The sequence below is a fragment of the Ranitomeya imitator genome, chromosome 5 (genome assembly GCF_032444005.1).
Source record: "Ranitomeya imitator isolate aRanImi1 chromosome 5, aRanImi1.pri, whole genome shotgun sequence".
Lineage (NCBI taxonomy): Eukaryota > Metazoa > Chordata > Amphibia > Anura > Dendrobatidae > Ranitomeya > Ranitomeya imitator.
The window spans coordinates 698,414,277-698,437,260 of NC_091286.1; the positions used below are offsets into that span (position 1 = coordinate 698,414,277).

At 46.2% G+C, this 22,984-nt stretch overlaps 1 protein-coding gene across 1 annotated transcript in view; it reads right to left on the bottom strand.

Moving 5' to 3' along the window:
* Window positions 1-8,031, bottom strand: part of LOC138680989 (adhesion G-protein coupled receptor F3-like) — a 37,475-nt gene extending 29,444 nt beyond the window's left edge. Inside the window, exons 1-3 of the mRNA XM_069768175.1 lie at window positions 7,971-8,031; window positions 814-960; window positions 314-463 (exon numbers count right to left, since the gene is read on the bottom strand). Of these exons, the coding sequence (XP_069624276.1) occupies window positions 314-463; window positions 814-960; window positions 7,971-8,019 (346 nt within the window). The 5' untranslated portion in view covers window positions 8,020-8,031. The remainder of the gene's footprint in view (window positions 1-313; window positions 464-813; window positions 961-7,970) is intronic.
* Window positions 8,032-22,984: the final 14,953 nt, after the last annotated feature.

Sequence of the window (22,984 nt, forward strand, 5' to 3'; positions counted from 1 at the left end):
AAGAAGGAAAGTAAAAAGGAAACTTGTAAAAGAAAGGAGAAAGAAAACATAAAACATTATAATGGATGAAAAATGGAAAAAAAGAAGAAATTATAGAAAGAAGACAGATGGGAGTATAGGGATAAAAGAAGAAAAAATAAATGTGAAATGAAAGAGAAGTTTTGATTAAATGGAGAAATGAAGGATAAAAGAAGAAGGAAGTGAAGAAGGAAGTCTCATGTAACGTAAGCGCTAATCATGATGTCGGCTTTGACAGTTCTTCTATCCAGGCCGGTAGCATCTGATCCTTAGAATCTGCTCGGCTACACTGTACCGACTTCCAGGCAGTAGATGGCTTTGCCGTCCCGGTCGTAGTTGGCTGTAGTGGAGCACCAGGTGTACCCCTTGATGTCCAGGACGCACTGTGTCCACTGTACCCCATTATACAGAAAAGGAAATACACAGGCTAAGTAGCTGCTGGTTCCTGCAAGACACAAAGATGACGATGACGCCCAGATCCAGAGTCGCACATTCATAGACCTCAGATCTTAGAATCGCGGACATTCTGATGATCAATCCCATCAACTATGGATACACGGAGATCACAATAATGCTGGTTTACAGTTAGCTCTCAGGTTTATTATAGTTTAAATAGTATGTGAACCCCGGCATTATTCTCTCTATGCACGGACATGACCACATTAGAAAATAAGAGTCAAGGGGTACACTAGCGGGAAGCGGTAAGTAACCGTCAACCGCATGTAAGTGACCACAGCACACTGGATCCTAGGAAAGCACATTGCAATCTACGTGTAAGAACATGACGCGTCTCACCTGGGCCGGTGCACCAGCTCCAGTTCCCATCTCTGTCGTAGTTTTCTGTGGTGGAGCACCAGTAGCTGCGGGTCTGACCCTCCATAGTGCACTCACTGAAGGAGTCTCCATTAGCAATAAACGGGAAGTAACAAGCAGGAGGCTTTGCTGAAAATAAAAAAAGTCTTCATTTTTGTTGGTGATTATTTGGAAAGACAAATAATGTGAAGATCCCACCCATACTGGTATATCATAGATGTCTCTGAACATAAAAGTGTTTTGGAGGGTTGTTAGAGTACAGTCTTAGATGTTTCCCAACCCAACGAGACCACAGGGGGCTGTCAACAGCGATTGGCATCACCAAAAAAATTCTTCCCTAGCACTAATCTCATGTGGAAATTTCCATAATGGAATGGTTGATAGTTTTAATGACTAATGGACTCCATCGATGTGATCTTCCCAAAGACATGGACTTCCTCAATGGGATCTTCTCACTAGTCATGGACTCCAGTGATCTCATAATTCACAGTCTCCAATCATGTGATCTTCTCACAAATCACGGATTCCTGTGATCCTATAATCTATAGACACCAGTGATGTGATCTTCTCACAAGTCATGGACTCCAGTGATCTCATAATCTATAGACTTCAGTGATGTGATCTTCAGACAAAACATGGACTCCAGTGTTGTGATCTCACAAGTCACAGACTGCAGTGATCTTCTCACAATTCATAGACTCCGGTGATGTGATCTTTTCTCAAGTCATGATTTGCAGTGATGTAGCCTTCTCTAAATTTATGGACTCCAGTGATCTTCTCTAAAGTTATGGACTCCAGAGATCATTTCTAAAGTAATAGACTCCAGAGATCCTTTCCAAAGTCATGGACTCCAGAGATCCTTTCTAAAGTCATGGATTTCTGTGATATTCTCTAAAGTTATGGACTCCAATGATCTTCTCTAAATATATTGACTCCAGTGATCTTCTCTAAATTTATGGACTCCAAAGATCTTTTCTAAAGTCATAGATTCTAGTGATGTTCCCTAAAGTAGTGAACTCCACTGAAACCCAACGTTGATGACCTTTAGAACCTTCATTGGGTTGTCACTTTTCTTCCATATATTGCAACATGAACAAGTTCGATCCTTCACATTTGAAGATGATCATTACTAGACAGTTTTAGACCATCATGTAATATCACAGTTGCCACTTGCTCTGCAGGACCAGCCTGTTGACTTGGATATCTGTTCTTCAATTTTAATGGCCGTCTTTACCTAACAGAAAACAAGGTGAATGCCTGCACAGGAGACAGAACCTGGTCTGCAGCTGCAGTATTGTTCACTGCTTCACTGGGAGATATGTAATTTAAATAATTGTGTGCCTAAAAACTGGACAAGCCATCCCAGAGGCTGCAGACAGTCCTGAGCTCTGCCCCTGGTGGAGATGATACAGTCATGGCCGAAAGTGTTTTCTCCCTTGAAATTGTTCCAGTTAATGAAGTATTTCTCCCGGATAATTATCACAATCCCCCATGTTGTAACAACTCTGCTGGCATCATGGCATGGCCTCTCATCTCTCACACAATCTTACCCACTGCTCCAGGCCATGATGTGGTTTCTGTTTCATGCCAGCTCCATGTTCTGTGTCTCTGCTCTCTCTGTGCATGCTTCCTGGCTATGTGTATAGGGGGCCGGCGCCTGAACTCTCTGGTTCTTATAGGAATCAGGTGCACCTGTCTAATCTGTTCCTGACCAATTACCAAGAGGCCTCAAGTATTTGGTGCAGCTCGACCCTGTAGTCTGGGCCTGTGCAATGTGTTAGCTCAGTTAGTGTTTAGCTTCTGAGTTTGCCAGGCCTTGCTCTGTTACTCCCTCTCTAGAGGCTTTTCTCAGTGTTCTTGCCTTGATCTTGTTGTCCGCCCTCCAGGAGGCAGAATATCCTGGTCCCTGTGTCTTTGTCCTTGTGTCTTGTTCCATTGCCTTGTCTGTACTTTGTCCTACCTCTGTCTCCTTGTCTGTGGCTTCCTTCCCTGCTGTGTATTTCCTTGTGTTCTTAGTCTGCTTACGCTCCGCACTCTTGCGGCTCTGCCTGCTCTGTACCTTTGTGGCTTGATCTCTACTCCGCACTCCTGAGGTTCTGCTCCGTTCTACTCTGCTCAGCTCCCGTTGTTGCAGTAATCTCTTGCTGCAGCTCCTCTCCGCATTCCTTGAGGCTCTGCTCTGCTTAGCTTCTGCAGTAATCTCTTGCTGCAGCTCCTCCACATTCCTTGTGGCTCTGCTCTGCTTAGCTTCTGAAGCTGCAGTAATCTCTTGCTGCAGCTCCTCTCCACATTCCTTGCGGCTCCGCTCTGCTTAGCTTCTGCGGCTGCAGTAATCTCTTGCTGCAGCTCCTCTCCACATTCCTTGCGGCTCCGCTCTGCTTAGCTTCTGCAGCTGCAGTAATCTCTTGCTGCAGCTCCTCTCCGCATTCCTTGTGGTTCTGCTCTGCTTTGCCGCTGCAGAAATCTCTTGCTGCAGCTCCTCTCCATATTCCTTGTGGTTCTGCTCTGCTTAGCTTTTATTGCTGCGCTATCTCTTGCTGCTCTTCCGCTCCTATCCGCAGCCTTGCTGTTCTCTGTTATGGACCTGGTGGTTAAGAGCACCCGGAACGACCTGATGGTTAAACTCACACAGGACAAGCTCTGGGAAGTGGGAACTCTGCTGACCGCAACCCCTAATCATGTCACACAACTAGAAATAGCCGTGGAGCGTACCTAACACGACCTAGACGCCTCTTCACAGCCTAAGAGCTAACTAGCCCTAGAGATAGAAAATAAAGCCTACCTTGCCTCAGAGAAATTCCCCAAAGGAAAAGGCAGCCCCCCACAAATATTGACTGTGAGTTAAGATGAAAGTCACAAACACAGAGATGAAACAGGTTTCAGCAAAGGGAGGCCAGACTTACTAAACAGACTGAGGATAGAAAAGGTATCTTTGCGGTCAGCACAAAAAACTACAAAAAACCACGCAGAGTGTGCAAAAAGACCTCCGTACCGACTCACGGTGCGGAGGTGCCACTCTGCATCCCAGAGCTTCCAGCTAGCAAGACAAAATCATGATAGCCAACTGGACAAGGAAACAATGAACAAATAATTAGCCAGCAGGGACTTAGCTTCTGCTGGAGTAGACAGGTCACCAGAAAGATCCAAGAGCGAACTGAACCAGTACAAGAACATTGACAGCTGGCATGGAGTAACGATCTGAGTGGAGTTAAATAGAACAGCCAGCCAAAGAATAAACTACGTCACCTGTGGAAGGAACCTCAGAAGCAGCAGCTCCACTCACAGCCACCAGAAGGAGTCCATGGACAGAACTCGCCGAAGTACCATTCATGACCACAGGAGGGAGTCCGAAAACAGAATTCACAACAGTTCTCTTCCTGTGTGAACAGGTCCCAACCTGTTCCTTCATTCTCCTTTCCTTCTGGCTTGTTTCCGTACCTGCATCTCCTGTGTGAACAGGTCCCAACCTGTTCCTTCATTCATCCTATCCATACCTGCACCTCCTGTGTGAACAAGTCTCTACCTGTTCCTTCATACACCACACCTTCATACACCGTTCCTGCCAGTCCTGTGTTTTCTACCGTGTTCCTGCCAGTCCTGTGTTCTCTGCCGTGTTCCTGCCAGCCCTGTGTTCTCTGCCGTGTCTCTGCCAGCTCTGTGTCTCAGCCGTGCCAGCCTACTCATCTGAATCTCATCTGTGCTCATCTGCTAGTCCTGCCTGATACCAATTCTAGTGTTCCTGTCTCCCAAGTGGGATGAGCAGCCACAGCCAGACACCACCCTGGAGTAGCACCTGCTGCACAAGCCTGACCTCACCATCAGAGGCTCCAGTGAAAACCCAGGCAGCTGTCATAGTCACGCCCCTTCCAGGGTAGTCTGGTTTGTGGCACAGTGGGGCCACAAACCCCCCGAGTTCACGCCAACCAGTCAGGGCGTGAGCGTGACACATGTTTTGTTATACATGTTTATACTTCATTTTATGGAACAATTTCAAGGGTGCCAACACTTTTGGTCATGACTGTATGTCTTCTCTTTTGTTCTCTTTGCACAGTTCTTTGCCGCTAGTCTAATTACTAAAGAAGGAAAGTGACCCATACTCCCCTTGCAGTCAGGGCCGGCCTTATTTTGTGCAGTACCCTGTACATGTGGTGTATGGTCATATAGTGCACAATCAACCACATCATACTGTGCCTAATTATTGGTGCCCTGCAACATATAGCCCTAAAATTTGCAAACATTTTTGATAAAAACAACTTCCGTACAGTTGGTAAATATTAAACTGTAATAATACCACTTTATACAGTGAAAATAATACAGTGTGTGGTGAAATATGTGTGTGTGTGTGTATATATGTATATATATATATATATATATATATATATACAGTGGGGCAAAAAAGTATTTAGTCAGTCAGCAATAGTGCAAGTTCCACCACTTAAAAAGATGAGAGGCGTCTGTAATTCACATCATAGGTAGACCTCAACTATGGGAGACAAACTGAGAAAAAAAAATCCAGAAAATCACATTGTCTGTTTTTTTAACATTTTATTTGCATATTATGGTGGAAAATAAGTATTTGGTCAGAAACAAAATTTAATCTCAATACTTTGCAATATATCCTTTGTTGGCAATGACAGAGGTCAAACGTTTTCTGTAAGTCTTCACAAGGTTGCCACACACTGTTGTTGGTATGTTGGCCCATTCCTCCATGCAGATCTCCTCTAGAGCAGTGATGTTTTTGGCTTTTCGCTTGGCAACACGGACTTTCAACTCCCTCCAAAGATTTTCTATAGGGTTGAGATCTGGAGACTGGCTAGGCCACTCCAGGACCTTGAAATGCTTCTTACGAAGCCACTCCTTCGTTGCCCTGGCGGTGTGCTTTGGATCATTGTCATGTTGAAAGACCCAGCCACGTTTTATCTTCAATGCCCTTGCTGATGGAAGGAGGTTTGCACTCAAAATCTCACGATACATGGCCCCATTCATTCTTTCATATACCTGGATCAGTCGTCCTGGCCCCTTTGCAGAGAAACAGCCCCAAAGCATGATGTTTCCACCACCATGCTTTACAGTAGGTATGGTGTTTGATGGATGCAACTCAGTATTCTTTTTCCTCCAAACACAACAAGTTGTGTTTCTACCAAACAGTTCCAGTTTGGTTTCATCAGACCATAGGACATTCTCCCAAAACTCCTCTGGATCATCCAAATGCTCTCTAGCAAACTTCAGACGGGCCTGGACATGTACTGGCTTAAGCAGTGGGACACGTCTGGCACTGCAGGATCTGAGTCCATGGTGGCATAGTGTTTTACTTATGGTAGGCCTTGTTACATTGGTCCCAGCTCTCTGCAGTTCATTCACTAGGTCCCCCCGCGTGGTTCTGGGATTTTTGCTCACCGTTCTTGTGATCATTCTGACCCCACGGGGTGGGATTTTGCGTGGAGCCCCAGATCGACGGAGATTATCAGTGGTCTTGTATGTCTTCCATTTTCTAATTATTGCTCCCACTGTTGATTTCTTTACTCCAAGCTGGTTGGCTATTGCAGATTCAGTCTTCCCAGGTTGGTGCAGGGCTACAATTTTGTTTCTGGTGTCCTTTGACAGCTCTTTGGTCTTCACCATAGTGGAGTTTGGAGTCAGAGTGTTTGAGGGTGTGCACAGGTGTCTTTTTATACTGATAACAAGTTTAAACAGGTGCCATTACTACAGGTAATGAGTGGAGGAAAGAGGAGACTCTTAAAGAAGTTACAGGTCTGTGAGAGCCAGAAATCTTGATTGTTTGTTTCTGACCAAATACTTATTTTCCACCATAATATGCAAATAAATTGTTAAAAAAACAGACAATGTGATTTTCTGGATTTTTTTTTCTCAGTTTGTCTCCCATAGTTGTGGTCTACCTATGATGTAAATTACAGACGCCTCTCATCTTTTTAAGTGGAGGAACTTGCACTATTGCTGACTGACTAAATACTTTTTTGCCCCACTGTATATATATGTGTGTGTAGTGGACTATGTATAGATTTATTGTGTCATTGGCAATAATATAACATCTGTCATGAAAAGCTGCAAGTTGCACCCAGGTTTTAATATGTATTTTCCTGGGACAAGTAGAATTCTGTCTCCAATCTCACCAGGGCGTCCTGCTGGAAGCCGAGAAGAAAGTTAACATTTGACACCTCTTAGCTCTTGGAAGAGAAATGTTAATTATGGCCTGATAGTATCTCCGTGAGAACGTTTACACAAAGGATCTCAGGAGAAAATAATATATTCATTGGGGGGGCGCGGCCGTGGTCCAATCAAAAACCAAGCAAATATGATATTAACCTGAGGGGCTGGTCTAGAAATCTGACCTCCAGACCAAAGTTATAAATTAGACCTGTATGCAAGTGTTCACATGTGAGGGCTGCCTGAGACGCTGATGTGTTCCACCAACTCCATTCACCCCCCCCCCCCCCCTCAGGGAGCAGAAAGCAAACTACCAGTTAGATGATTTCTGTAAGTTTCTCTTGTTTATTTTTATACTATTTTGCATAAGTTGTATGTCTTTTTATTATCATATTTTTATACCTTTTCTTACTGTAAGCATTGAACCTTTTGTTATTAAAGTATAAAACTTTAACAAGTTGAACCTTGAATGTTCTAAAAGAATGCATAGCCTAAGGTGTGTGAGCCTTATGAATAGTAGACATTATTAGTATTAATACTTCCGGGACTCATCGCCTGTGTATTTGGTGAGTGGCGGCAGCGTGTATGAGTGGGTGTGTGGCCTGGGTCGGTGTGTGATTTATGCTCCCATTACAGCATAGGACAGAGGTTGAATGTTGGACTGAGAGAGGGGAGATAGATTAACCCTTGCAGGCACAACCCAAGTCACATGCTGAGAGTGGGCACGTGACGAATTAGTTACACCACGGAGTAGGGATCCGTGACACAGTGCATATGTAGTAGTGCCACATAATGCCAAACAGTGCTCCAAAAATACAATGTAGAAGTAATACAGCCATAAAGTAAAAAGTGTGGATGATGACATGCCTTGGACGCCAGGTCATCTGAGGCTCCCCCAACCTCCTAGATGCAAACTTGTATAGTCGACCCCGGCCGATAGACTCTACTATGATACAATTGGGATGTGCACTTACCAGAGGCAGCTCTCTGACTCCGCTGCTGGAAATCCCAGGGGGGCTTCATTACTAAACTGAAATTGTCCTAGAAGATAAAGACGAGAAAGAATGAATATTATAAATAATAATCACTCTCATCAGGCCTGAAAATTACCAGCTGGGAGTAGAAGTGGTTTGTTGGGTTTTCCAAGATGAGGTTATAATTAGGGATGAGCGAGCAGTAAAATGCTCGGGTGCTCGTTGATCAAACAGAGGAATTCCTAGTTCTTGCATGTTCGTTTCAAGTAACGAGTATAATCGGAGTCAATGGGAAGGCTGAGCTTCTTACCGGCAGACTCTAAAAAGAGGTCTGAGGACAGTGAAAATGTTCTATAGATGGAAAAAGTGTTGAACGTAAGGAGAACAGGATGGGGAAGACCCCTGGAAGCATCTCTGACTCCCAGATCGCCGCTGAGAACAATGGTGTTACACTTTTACTCCTTTTTAACATCGGGCATAATAGTACGCCAATGTCGGACTCCGGCTGTTTGGTGCGGGCTCCAGAGCTGGGCGTACCTTTACCAGACGCACTGGCAGATCTGGCTATGTTTTCAGAAATCGCTGAACTACCAAGTTGAGCACATGTGCTAAGCATGCTAAGTGTGTGAGATTGCCAACCTTCACAGCCACCACCAGGTTAAGCCCATTATCACACATGACCATGCCTGATTGGAGGTTCAGAGGCAATAATCACAGATTTGTCTGGTCGGTTATTCCTTCATGTAAGTTGGCTGCAGTGTTTGGTTTGTCTCCTAGACAAATTAGTTTCAGCAGAGCCTGTTGGCACTTCGTTGATTCAATGCTGCAGAGCTTCCAGCTTCTGGCTGACATGATCTGAGATACCACATCGGAGATGGAGGAGCAGGAGGGGATGCAGGAAGGAGGTGGAGGAAACCCTAATAGAAGTAGGGCCAGCAATCCTCAGCGTCAGCAGCACATGTGCTATGCCAGGGTGGGACTCAGCCCCAGCCTCCACAATGTTCACCTAGTGTGCCATTAGGGAAATGTAGCATCCCTGGCCACAAGCGCTTGTCCACGTGTCGGTCGTTAAGTAGACAATAGTAAGTGCATTGGTAAATGCACGAGTGATGTTCCTGGACTTATGCTGGTACAAGGAGAAAGACACCACAACAGGAGAAAAAGGGGCATTTGGGGACCGAGTATCGAGGGACGGCTGCTGCCATGAGTTAGAGGAAATCCTACGTGTCTAACAGACTAAAATGGTAATATTTCTATGCCAGCAGCCTGGAAATATGCCCATTTAGCATTTGCGCCTATGGGTGGTTGGCTGGGAACTTTCTTTTACATTCCAAGCCTTGGAGTAGGGACAGCTGAACACTGTGCTGGGACAAGGATTTGATAGCGCCTGATGATGGTGTTTAAAAATGTGCAAGGACAGGCGCAGGGCGGGAGGCATTTGCACCAGTGTCATCGACAGGGGATTGGCAAGCTCCTAGCACAGGGAAAGTGGCAGTCCTGTCAGCCGTCTGTTATGACCTGGTGGTTAGGAGCACCCGGAATGACCTGATAGTTAAACCTCATACGGGACGAGCTCTGGGATGTGGGAGCTCTGCTGACCGCAAGCCCTAATCCTATCACACACACTAAAAATAGCCGTGGAGCGCTCCTGACCAGACCTAGGCGCCTCGTCACAGCCTAAGAACTATCTAGCCCTAGAGATAGAAAATAAAGCCTACCTTGCCTCAGAGAAATTCCCCAAAGGTTAAGGAAGCCCCCCACATATATTGACTGTGAGTAAAGATGAAAGTCACGAACGCAGAAATGAAACAGGTTTCAGCAAAGGGAGGCCAGACTTACCAAACAGATAGAGGATAGGAAAGGTAACTTTGCGATCAGCACAAAAACCCACAAAAGACCACGCAGAGTGAGCAAAAAGGACCTCCGCACCAACTCACGGTGCAGAGGGGCCACTCTGCATCCCAGAGCTTCCAGCTAGCAAGACAAAATCATGATAACCAGCTGGACAAGAGAACAGTGAACAAATAATGACAATCAGGAACTTAGCTATTGCAGGAGAAGGCAGGTCACCAGAGAGATCCAGGAGCGAACTGAAGCAATGCAAAAACATTGACAGCTGGCATGGAGTAACGATCTGAGGGAAGTTAAATAGAGCAGCCAACCAAAGGATAAACCACGTCACCTGTGTAAGGAACCTCAGAAGCAGCAGCTTCACTCATAGCCACCAGAGGGAGCCCATAGACAGAACTCGCCGAAGTACCATTCACGACCACAGGAGGGAGCTCGACAACAGAATTCACAACAGCCGTCCTGCCCACTGAGTCAGGTGCTTAGATGACATGTTCTTGATCATGCTGTTGGTGGTGAGGTTCTTAGATATCAGGACCCAGCTGATCTTGGCATGGTACAGGTTGCAATGGTAATTTTGTTTGTCTCAGAACTCTGCAGAATAGTTTCCCACCTTCTCCCTCTGGTCACCCCACTGCCTCTTCCTCTGCCTCTGCCAATACCTCTCTGCCCCTCAGCACTGCTGTTCTCGCTCTGCATGCCAGCTTCTCAGGTTGGGTCGGTGACTTCATCATCTACCACCTCGTTTTCCACCACTGCACCCCTGGTACTTCTGACTTTGTGACTTGACAACAAGTCTTAGAGGCAAATATGTGTCATCATCATCTTCCTCCTTATCCCAAATCTACCATTACCCACCATCATGTTCTTAGGGTAGGGGCAGCTGTAAGTTTTGTGCATCACTAAACAGCATGTCCTACTGTCCCTCTTGGAGCATGCAGGTCGAGCGTCTGCAATCAAGACATGATGTTGTAAAGAGCTCCTCAGAGTATCCTAATGTGGGATCACCAGTCTCCTGGGACTCAACATGGTGGGAGGAAGGAGGATCAGGGTGAGGATTAAGTGACCCAGACTTTAGGCTGGTGAGACTGGACAGTGTGGAAGACTGGGTGGTGCTGCCAAGCTGGAAGCATTATTTGCTGTCCTACTGACCACCTGTTCTCACTGCTCTGGCTTCAGAAGTGGTGTCCCGTGAATCCCTGCAAAGTGAGACCGGAACCTACGTGTCACGGATGGGCGTGTTTCATGTGCTACAGCAAAAGGGGTAACCGCATCTGCTCCGTATCTGCGTGCACCATCATCAGCACTTCCATTTCCCTGTCCCTTAATGCATGCCTTACGCATTTTGAAATTGCTAGGTCTCTTGAAACCAAGTTTATTTTTAACGCAAGAAAAAAAATTGGTCACCTGCGGCAATCAATGCAGTTTTGTGGGTTTGTGCCACTGTAATGTAAAAGAAAGAGCGCAAAGGTGTATGGATGACAATCAAATTCAATCCAGAAAAATGTTTCAATCCTTTTTTTCAGTTTTAAAGATCACAGAAGAAACGTTCACAGCCCACATACATCTGAAAAATGGAAGCCTACAACATTTTTAAAAAGTTATTTTCAGTTTTAGAGAACACAGAAATGTACTTCCCACTACATAATAGTGCATGGCTGAGAAATGTAGCCCAGCAAAATGTTTCAACAATTTTTATATAACACAAGAAAGGACCGCAAAGTGCATAATACTTGATGGATCAAAATATATTACATTTTTCCAGCTCCCGCAAAAAAAACTGCAGCTATATGTTTGCAAAATTGCAAAAGGACTGCACAGGTCTAATCTCTGTATACAGAGTGGATTCTGTCACTGCTCCTGCGACTCTCTCTCCCTCCCTAGGATAAATGCAGATTGTATGTGAATGTGATACAAACGATTAGCCCTTAGCAGGGCTGTTAGTCTGATAGCTCAGCTTCAGCTCCAGTATCTACACTACATGCCTCTGATTCGTTATACTGTGCACACACGCAATGCTATAGTTAAAAGCCGCTGGCCATTGAGAGGCTGCAAGGTGACGTCAGAGTGCACATCCCCGACGTATGAAGTCATTGTCATTTGCTGGCGAGTATGAGCCTGAAATGCATGGAAGGTACGTCACCGCTGGACTGCAGCCAAAAAAGGAGAACGTGTTTTTTTTTTTTAAATTGAAAGCGGCAAGGCACAATATGTTTTGGGCAGCAGGATGGAAACACATGAGGCAGAATGGAGACAGATGGAGCAGGATGGAGACAGATAGAGCAGGATCATGGGTCAGGATGGAGACACATGGGGCAGAATGGAGACAGATGGAGCAAGATGGAGACAGATGGAGCATGATCATGGCTCAGGACTGAGACAGATGGAGCAGGATCATGGGTCAGGATGGAGACACATGGGGCAGGATCATGGGTCAGGATGGAGACACATGGGGCAGAATGGAGACAAATGGAGCAGGATCATGGGTCAGGATGGAGACACATGGGGCAGAATGGAGACAGATGGAGCAGAATGGAGACGGATGAAGCAGGATCATGGGTCAGGATAAAGACACATGGGGCAGAATGGAGACAGATGGAGCAGGATCATGGGTCAGGATGGAGACAGATGGAGCAGGATCATGGGTCAGGATGGAGACACATGGGGTAGAATGGAGACAGATGGAGCAGGATCATGGGTCAGGATGGAGACACATGGGGTAGAATGGAGACAGATGGAGTAGGATCATGGGTCAGGATGGAGACACATGGGGTAGAATGGAGACAGATGGAGCAGGATCATGGGTCAGGATGGAGACACATGGGGCAGAATGGAGACAAATGGAGCAGGATCATGGGTCAGGATGGAGACACATGGGGTAGAATGGAGACAGATGGAGCAGGATCATGGGTCAGGATGGAGACACATGGGGTAGAATGGAGACAGATGGAGTAGGATCATGGGTCAGGATGGAGACACATGGGGTAGAATGGAGACAGATGGAGCAGGATCATGGGTCAGGATGGAGACACATGGGGCAGAATGGAGACAGATGGAGCAGGATCATGGGTCAGGATGAAGACACTTGGGGCAGAATGAAGACAGATGGAGCAGGATCATGGGTCAGGATGGAGACACATGGGGCAGAATGGAGACAGATGGAGCAGAATGGAGACGGATGAAGCAGGATCATGGGTAAGGATGAAGACACATGGGGCAGAATGGAGACAGATGGAGCAGGAGCATGGATCGGGATGGAGACAGATGGAGCAGAATGGAGACGGATGAAGCAGGATCATGGATCAGGATGAAGACACATGGGGCAGAATGGAGACAGATGGAGCAGGATCATGGGTCAGGATGGAGACAGATGGAGCAGGATCATGGGTCAGGATGGAGACACATGGGGCAGGATCATGGGTCAGGATGGAGACACATGAGGCAGAATGGAGACAGATGGAGCAGGATCATGGGTCAGGATGGAGACAGATGGAGCAGGATCATGGGTCAGGATGGAGACACATGGGGTAGAATGGAGACAGATGGAGCAGGATCATGCGTCAGGATGGAGACACATGGGGTAGAATGGAGACAGATGGAGCAGGATCATGGGTCAGGATGGAGACAGATGGAGCAGGATCATGGGTCAGGATGGAGACACATGGGGTAGAATGGAGACAGATGGAGCAGGATCATGGGTCAGGATGGAGACACATGGGGTAGAATGGAGACAGATGGAGCAGGATCATGGGTCAGGATGGAGACACATGGGGTAGAATGGAGACAGATGGAGCAGGATCATGGGTAAGGATGGAGACACATGAGGCAGAATGGAGACAGATGGAGCAGGTTCATGGGTCAGGATGAAGACACATGGGGCAGAATGGAGACAAATGGAGCAGGATCATGGGTCAGGATGGAGACACATGGGGCAGAATGGAGACAGATGGAGCAGAATGGAGACGGATGAAGCAGGATCATGGGTCAGGATGAAGACACATGGGGAAGAATGGAGACAGATGGAGCTGGATCATGGGTCAGGATGGAGACAGATGGAGCAGGATCATGGGTCAGGATGGAGACAGATGGGGCAGGATCATGGGTCAGGATGGAGACACATGGGGCAGAATGGAGACAGATGGAGCAGGATCATGGGTCAGGATGGAGACAGATGGAGCAGGATCATGGGTCAGGATGGAGACACATGGGGCAGGATCATGGGTCAGGATGGAGACACATGGGGCAGAATGGAGACAAATGGAGCAGGATCATGGGTCAGGATGGAGACACATGGGGCAGAATGGAGACAGATGGAGCAGAATGGAGACGGATGAAGCAGGATCATGGGTCAGGATAAAGACACATGGGGCAGAATGGAGACAGATGGAGCAGGATCATGGGTCAGGATGGAGACAGATGGAGCAGGATCATGGGTCAGGATGGAGACACATGGGGTAGAATGGAGACAGATGGAGCAGGATCATGGGTCAGGATGGAGACACATGGGGTAGAATGGAGACAGATGGAGTAGGATCATGGGTCAGGATGGAGACACATGGGGTAGAATGGAGACAGATGGAGCAGGATCATGGGTCAGGATGGAGACACATGGGGCAGAATGGAGACAAATGGAGCAGGATCATGGGTCAGGATGGAGACACATGGGGCAGAATGGAGACAGATGGAGCAGAATGGAGACGGATGAAGCAGGATCATGGGTCAGGATGAAGACACATGGGGCAGAATGGAGACAGATGGAGCAGGAGCATAGGTCAGGGTGGAGACAGATGGAACTCACGCCTACCTAACAGCGGAGGTGGGCACCCTAAAATTCGATGTGGCGCCCCCGCTCCACGTCGACTGTCCCTTCTTGCCCTACTGGGCCCTACCAACTACCCACGCCCAGACCCCAACAACATACACACAAATTGACCTAAGGTCACACTAACAAGAAAAAACGTGTAAAAAAAGTGAAAAAAACAATGTAGTAAAAACTACTAAAAACAACACAGCAAAAATAATGCTGCGTGAATGTCCCCTAAATTACTTGTACCCCATGGGCTATATCAAAAAATGATCTAGATGATCTAAATATTAATCAGTAGAAGTATTCTATAGCGTGAATAATAGCTTCAGGAAAACCTATACGGGTAATAGTCAAAAAAATACCCAGGGGTACAATAGAGCACAGATGTCCTATGCTCAAAGGCCCTAAGAGGTCATAAAATAGATAGCTCTAGTATGTATACTTATATGTCGCTGTCTTTGTTAGTACATAATGACCTGAAGGTCATCAAGGCAGACCTATACACAGGACTTATAAAAAAATAAACAAAATACTAGAAAAAAAAAAGAAAAACTAAACAAAATGAAAAGAAATGTATATATCTCTGTTGGATACCTAGTACAGTGTATCTCAACTCCAGAATAGCCAATGTAAGGGCTCACTCAATAAGTGGTCATTTGTACATACCCTCAAAGTCACATATAAAGAACTTCAGATGCATGAAAAAAACTAGCAAAATGATCAAAGAAAAAATAAAAAATGAAAAAAATTGAAAAAAATATATGTATATAGCAATGCTAGTTATTAACCATTATATTTCCTATATCAGAATGCCACATGTAGTGTGTCTCCTACACGGTTAATCAGTGCAGCTGGTCCATCTGAGGTCAATCCCTCGTTATTATCCAATACCTGGTCCAATGTATCTCTTATGAGAGCTCACTTGTATGGGTGATATAATTATTTACACCCTAAATGCCATACAGATCGACACATATAGAAAGCTTCGGGTGTCTGAGATAAAAAATAAACAAAATACTCAAAGAAACAAAGAGAAAAATAATAGAAAACAAATGAAAAGTGACTGCTATATCAGGTATCACATATATAGTGTGTCTCACTTAGATTTAGCCAAAGCATATAGGAGCCCAAACACATGAGGCCAATCCCTCATTGCTATCAGACTGCACATTTAGGCATTCATATAAGAAAGTGCTATGCTCAGTCTGCCATGACCATGAGAAAGAAAAAACGTATCTGAATATGTGACGTGGTGCGTCCCATGTCATCATCCCTACGCGTTTCGCCCCTTCCCAGTATGGGGGCTCATCAGGGGATAAATTGGGATATAGCAGCAATGGCTTAAAAAGTGGATATGAACATGCGGAGGTAGCGACGCTATACTGTAATGTTCAGAGAATGCTGTCCTTTCGGCGCACAAGGTGGAGACATTCCAGGGTAGACCCACGTGTCAGCGCCGCTCTTAGACACTTAGCGTGCGCTTGTTGTACACAGTGGGGCTAAGCCCCGCCCCACCATCACATGACACACCCGGCGCTCCCGAGATAGTGGAGCACAAATGCGTGTCACCAGTGCCGACATGCGCAGTGCCCATTACCTCGTCTTACCCCAGCCTTTACTCCGGCTAGATGTCATTACCGGAGGACGGATCATAGTCATAGCTCTGTGTTTCTAGCTCATATTATCGAGACATGCGCAATGCGCAGTTGTTAATACAGGGTACATGCAGGCTATATGGGGAAGAAAAAACTACAGGAAAAGGATCTCGGAGAGCGCTGTATGTGTCTCTTCAGAATAAAAAGGACCACATGTAAGCAGTATGCAGAGTAAACATGAAGCATAATCATTTAATGGATGTCATAAATATAGTATCATTCTGTACAGTCATTTCTCAAACGCGGTATATGCCGTCTTAATGATACTCCATATCGAGCAGTATTTCCATACATAAAAAAGACACCAAATGGTCCCATATTCATTACAGCCATTCTGTACGTATACCTCCACAGAAACCACTAACTTGTGTGTATCATATTCTCGACTAGAGGGCAACCGTGCCCAAACTCATAAAGGCCCTCTGACCTCTATTGATGAAGGTACAACTACAAGGGAGAACATGACCTGCAGTGTATTTAGACTCACAGTCAGTCAAAAAAATGGATCAGAAGGATTATCTACCGAAATTAACATCCTATGTACGAGCAGTCTTTTCAGTTTTTTCTTTCTCATGGTCATGGCAGACTGAGCATAGCACTTTCTTATATGAATGCCTAAATGTGCAGTCTGATAGCAATGAGGGATTGGCCTCATGTGTTTGGGCTCCTATATGCTTTGGCTAAATCTAAGTGAGACACACTATATGTGATACCTGATATAGCAGTCACTTTTCATTTGTTTTCTATTATTTTTCTCTTTGTTTCTTTGAGTATTTTGTTTATTTTTTATCTCAGACACCCGAAGCTTTCTATATGTGTCGATCTGTATGGCATTTAGGGTGTAAATAAATAAATCACCCATACAAGTGAGCTCTCATAAGAGATACATTGGACCAGGTATTGGATAATAACGAGGGATTGACCTCAGATGGACCAGCTGCACTGATTAACCGTATAGGAGACACACTACATGTGGCATTCTGATATAGCAAATATAATGGTTAATAACTAGCATTGCTATATACATATATTTTTTTCAATTTTTTTCATTTTTTATTTTTTCTTTGATCATTTTGCTAGTTTTTTTCATGCATCTGAAGTTCTTTATATGTGACTTTGAGGGTATGTACAAATGACCACTTATTGAGTGAGCCCTTACATTGGCTATTCTGGAGTTGAGATACACTGTACTAGGTATCCAACAGAGATATATACATTTCTTTTCATTTTGTTTAGTTTTTCTTTTTTTTTTCTAGTATTTTGTTTATTTTTTTATAAGTCCTGTGTATAGGTTTGCCTTGATGACCTTCAGGTCATTACGTACTAACAAAGACAGCGACATATAAGTATACATACTAGAGCTATCTATTTTATGACCTCTTAGGGCCTTTGAGCATAGGACATCTGTGCTCTATTGTACCCCTGGGTATTTTTTTGACTATTACCCGTATAGGTTTTCCTGAAGCTATTATTCACGCTATAGAATACTTCTACTGATTAATATTTAGATCATCTAGATCATTTTTTGATATAGCCCATGGGGTACATGTAATTTAGTGTACATTCACGCAGCATTATTTTTGCTGTGTTGTTTTTAGTAGTTTTTGCAACATTGTTTTTTTCACTTTTTTCACTTTTTTTTACACGTTTTTTCTTGTTAGTGTGACCTTAGGTCAATTTGTGTGTATGTTGTTGGGGTCCGGGCGTGGGTAGTTGGTAGGGTCCAGTAGGGCAAGAAGGGACAGTCGATGTGGAGCGGGGGCGCCACATCGAATTTTAGGGCGCCAACCTCCGCTGTTAGGTAGGCGTGAGCTACTATAGGGCCACTTAGCAGGGACTGTGTCAGGAATACATTTGTTACTATTATTTCCTGAATTTTTCCTACCCCACTCGGACTCAGGTGGTTGATGTTGGTAGTCATACATTTAAGTACATTCAAGTATCTATGAGATTTTTAATATCATTAATAAAATATTTTTTTAGGATATTGTGTTTTTTTTGGTTGTTCAAGTAATCATATCCTTATATTATCCTAGTTGGTTGTCTAATACTGGAGACAGATGGTGCAGGATCATGGGACAGTTGGGGCTGGATGGGAAAACATATGACTAGAGCCAGGAATGAGACACAAGGGGACCTGGATGGGGGATTTTATTACTGCAGTGATGTACGGTATTTTATTTTTGAGGATACTGTTGTGAATGGTGGATCCTGTGTTACCTACTGTATATAGAGGTGGTATAAGTCATTGTACAGGAGGTGGAGGTGAGCTGTGATATCGCCTATTGTGAATGGTGGATCCTGTGTTATCTACTGTATATAGAGGTGTTATCAGTCATTGTACAAGAGGAGGAGGTGAGCTGTGATATCACCTATTATGAATGGTGGATCCTGTGTTATCTGCTGTATATAGAGGTCTTATCAGTCATTGTACAGGAGGAGGAGGTGAGCTGTGACACCAGATATGAATGGTGGATCCTGTGTTATCTACTGTATATAGAGGTGTTATCAGTCATTGTACAGGAGGAGGAGGTGAGCTGTGACATCACCTATTGTGAATGGTGGATCCTGTGTTATCTACTGTATATAGAGGTGTCACGATATGGTGTGAAATATCATAAGTAGTTCTCTTGCTAGCCTGCGTGGGCTAAGCCCCCTTTCTTGGAGTCATGCTGCAACAGTTTGTAGCTTCAAATTCCTGACTTTCAACTCCCAAGCCCCCCTTCCCTTTCACTCAGCCAAGAGCTGCTTTGCCAATGTACTGGGGGGAGTTTTATGGCCGAAAGGTATTTACGACCAGGTTAGAATCTTCCTCCAGCTGGAACTGGAAAAATGGCTCCAAAATTCATGAAAGATTCTTTGTTTGGTTTTTGTACAATATTATGCACAATGTTTACGTTAAGAACACGAAAATATATATTCGTATTCCCACTCGGTGTATCTACCCATCCCTTGAAACTTGGGCTTCTAACTCCATCTGGTAAAGAAGTAGGGATTTCTCTGTAAATATGTATCCCAGATAGGACATATTTGATCTCATTAGAATGCTCACGTTAATCCGAGATGAATGATGGGTTTGTTAGGACAATGACATGTTTTGTAGCGGAGTTATCAAAATTACCGTATTTTTCGCTTTGTAAGACACTCCGGATTATAAGACGCACTCCAAATTTTGAGGAGAAAAATAGAAAAAAACTATTTTTTAATAAATTGGTGGGGCGTTTTATAATCCATGCGTCTTATTACTTACCAGGGGTTGTGGTTGTGGTGGATCAGGGTCCCAGGGTCGTTGCCGAAGGCAGGAGTGGAGCATTGCTGCAGGCTGGGATGAGGGGGTCTGCAGGGGGCTCCTGTGCTGCAGGGGGGCTCCTGTGCTGCAGCCTGGGATGAGGGGTCTGCAGGGGGGCTCCTTTGCTGCAGGCTGGGATGAGGGGTCTGCAGGGGGCTCCTGTGCTGCAGGGCTGTCTCCGGTGCTGCGGGGGGCTCTGGCGACATTTTGTGAAAGGCCAGAGCCCCCGGCAGTTCATCCATGCGTTCCTGTATGACTGACTCCGGGAAAATGGCCGCCGGAATCTCGAGAGATGAGATCTCAGCGCTGAAATCTCATCTCCCGAGATTCCGGCGGCCATTTTCCCGGAGTCAGTCATACTGGAACTAACTCCGGGAAAATGGCCGCCGGAATCTCGAGAGATGAGATCTCAGCGCTGAAATCTCATCTCCCGAGATTCCGGTGGCCATTTTCCCGGAATTAGTCATACTGGAACGCATGGAAGAACTGCCGGGGGGCTCTGGTCTTTCACAAAATGTCGCCAGAGCCCCCCGCAGCACCAGAGCCTTCAGCATCACCCGGGGCAGCAGCGGACAACCCCGGCAGTGGCGGCGGACGACAGCGGCGGCAGGCGGTAGCGGCGGCGGACACCCCCTCCTCCCAGCCTGTAATGGTAAGCGGTATATCCGCTTTGTTAGACGCACCCACATTTCCCCCCCAAATTTGGGGGAAATAAAGTGCGTCTTACAAAGCGGAAAATACGGAAGATATAGATTAGAATAAAATGAGTTAACTGAAGAGGTAGGAGGGACGAGGTGATCCAACCCCTTTCTGGGATGTTACAGGGTTGGCTATAACTGTCTGCACACATCCCCAGCTTCCTTCTTGTCCTATTTTCCTGGAAGAGCTGAGCACATCCTATGAGCTGGGACGTATGGAAAACTGCACCAGCCTGGGGGCCTGCCATGCTTTGAACATGTGAGTGTTATCTTTTCTCCTTTATTCCCTTTATGTTATAATTACCCGTGTACATATTTGCAATTGTCTCATTTGTAACATCTTTATAAAATATTTTTGATAAAGCACTGCCTAATTTTTATGGAATATAATATTTAATATTAGTTCGTTCTCCTGTTCTAAACCGTACCCTAAGTCTTCTGAAGGGAAATACGCTACTGTTACTGTTGTGTTGGGTTAGCTTCGGACCCGTTTAATCGAAGCTGGTGGCAGCGAGAGTGTGCTGACTTTTGGGTTATGCTGAAGCGACTGCGGCGTTGATAATTATTGTTCCTGCCTGAGTGGGAGTAGTTTATCGCGTCGCTGCAGCGTGCCCAATAGCCAGTACATAGCAGGCAGCCTTTCTGGCGACTAATTACCCAGGGTGCAGTACATAATCTGACCTGAGAGTAAGGGGGGCGCCAGAGAGCTGCAAGTGTTAAGTGGAACTGTAAGCGGGATATACATAAATCCCTGCAGTTTGTGGTATATTGAAAGCAGTGGGATACCTAGAATAAGCCCCTGCTCTAAACTAAGAGGTCAATAGCCTTGTGTGTGGTTTTTCATCACATCGTGGAGTGGAGGGATAACTAAGATAAGCCCCCCTGCTCATGTGATAGCCATCTGTTGGCCTAAAGTCACCCCAACCCGTGACGTAGGGGTGACGGTCACGGTGTGAATCCTGACAAATTGGTGGCAGCGGTCAGGGGAATCCTGACATTTGGTGGCAGCGGTGGGATATTAGAGCATTAGTGATTTGGTTTGAGCAATCATTCCTCTCACTAAAAACTTGCAGAAAGTTCTTGCGAGGACTCTGCGCAAATAAGTTTGGAGAACGAACTATCCCTAATTATCCCCTCCCTTTCTCTTCGTTTTTCTATCCTATCTTTTATTTGGCAACCATGGTTGTGCGGGGAGAAACCTTCTATGAGCAGCAGACGAGAGACACCCTTGTTGCCTTATGCAAGTCACAGCACATTGACTTTGCGGGCAAAAACAAAGCCCAACTGGTCGCAGTTCTGGTGCAATGGGAAGCCGACCAAGCCAGGCCACAGAGCCCAGAGGCCGCAGAAGCCAGCACAAGTGAACATGGTGCTGCAGCAAAGGTCCAACCACTGAATACGGGCCCTACTGGCAACCAGGGGGGCGCAGACCTCCTCCTGCAGCTGGCTCTGCAACAATGCTCCGCAGATGACCTAGAGAGACGTCTGCAGCTGATCCAGCAATACCAGGAGCAAGCCGAGCGAGAGGCCCAGGCCCAGCGAGAACATGAACTGGAGATGCTCCGGCAGGGGGGGATGCCCTCCACCGCCCAGAGACGTGAGCCCAGCAGCGCTCAGATACCTAAGCCCCGGCCCGATCACTTTCCTGTTATGGAGAAGGACGGGGACTTGGACACTTTTCTGCGGGCTTTTGAGAAAGCCTGCAGACAGTACCGGCTGCCTACAGATGAATGGGCCCGATACCTGACACCAGGGCTGAGAGGTAAAGCTCTGGAGGCGTTTGCTGCCCTCCCTCAAGAACAAGATGGAGACTATGAGGCCATCAAGCAGGCCCTGATAGCAAAGTACCAGCTTACTCCCGAGGTGTACCGTAGAAAGTTCCGGACCCTCCAACGTGGCCCACACGACAGTTACAGTGATGTGGTGCATGGACTGGGGACCCACTTTGACCAGTGGACCCAAGGACTGTCAGTGACCACCTTTGCACAGCTGCGAGACCTGATGATCAAAGACCAGTTCTTTCATCTTTGCCCAGCTGAGGTGTGGCAGTTCGTGATGGACAGAGAACCCAAAGACGTGACGAAAGCAGCGCAGATTGCCGATGCCTATGAGGCCAACCGTAGATCGGAAGTGCGGAAGCAAGTCTCCACCAGCTGGAGAGGGGGTAAGCCTGCAACCAACGCCAGTACCCCTGCCAGCCAACACACCAGAGGTCCTGGCCCTGTGGCCAACAACACCAGACCTACCACCGAACCTCGCCAGTGTTACTACTGCAAGCGGCCTGGGCATATCAGTACCTTCTGTCCAGACAGGCCGAAGAACCCCCCAGCCAAGGCCCCAGGGCCTAATGCAGCAGTTCTTTTGGTGGGTGGTGTGGTTGGGAGGGTGTGTGACAACGTACAGCATGTCACTGTGGGAGGCCATGTTGCTACAGGCCTCAAGGACACCGGGGATGAACGAACCCTCATCCGACCCGAACTGGCGGCCCCTGAAGAAATCATTCCGGGGAAAACCCTAACTGTCACTGGGATTGGGGGCATCAGCTGTCCCTTACCGATGGCCCGGGTTTTTATTGATTGGGGTGCCAGGAGCGGGGTGAAGGAAGTGGGGCTGTCTGATAATTTGCCCACTGATGTTTTGTTGGGGACTGATTTGGGGAGGATGGTTGCATACTACGTCCCTGACACCCCTCCCCAATCTACTAATGAGGGTAAAGT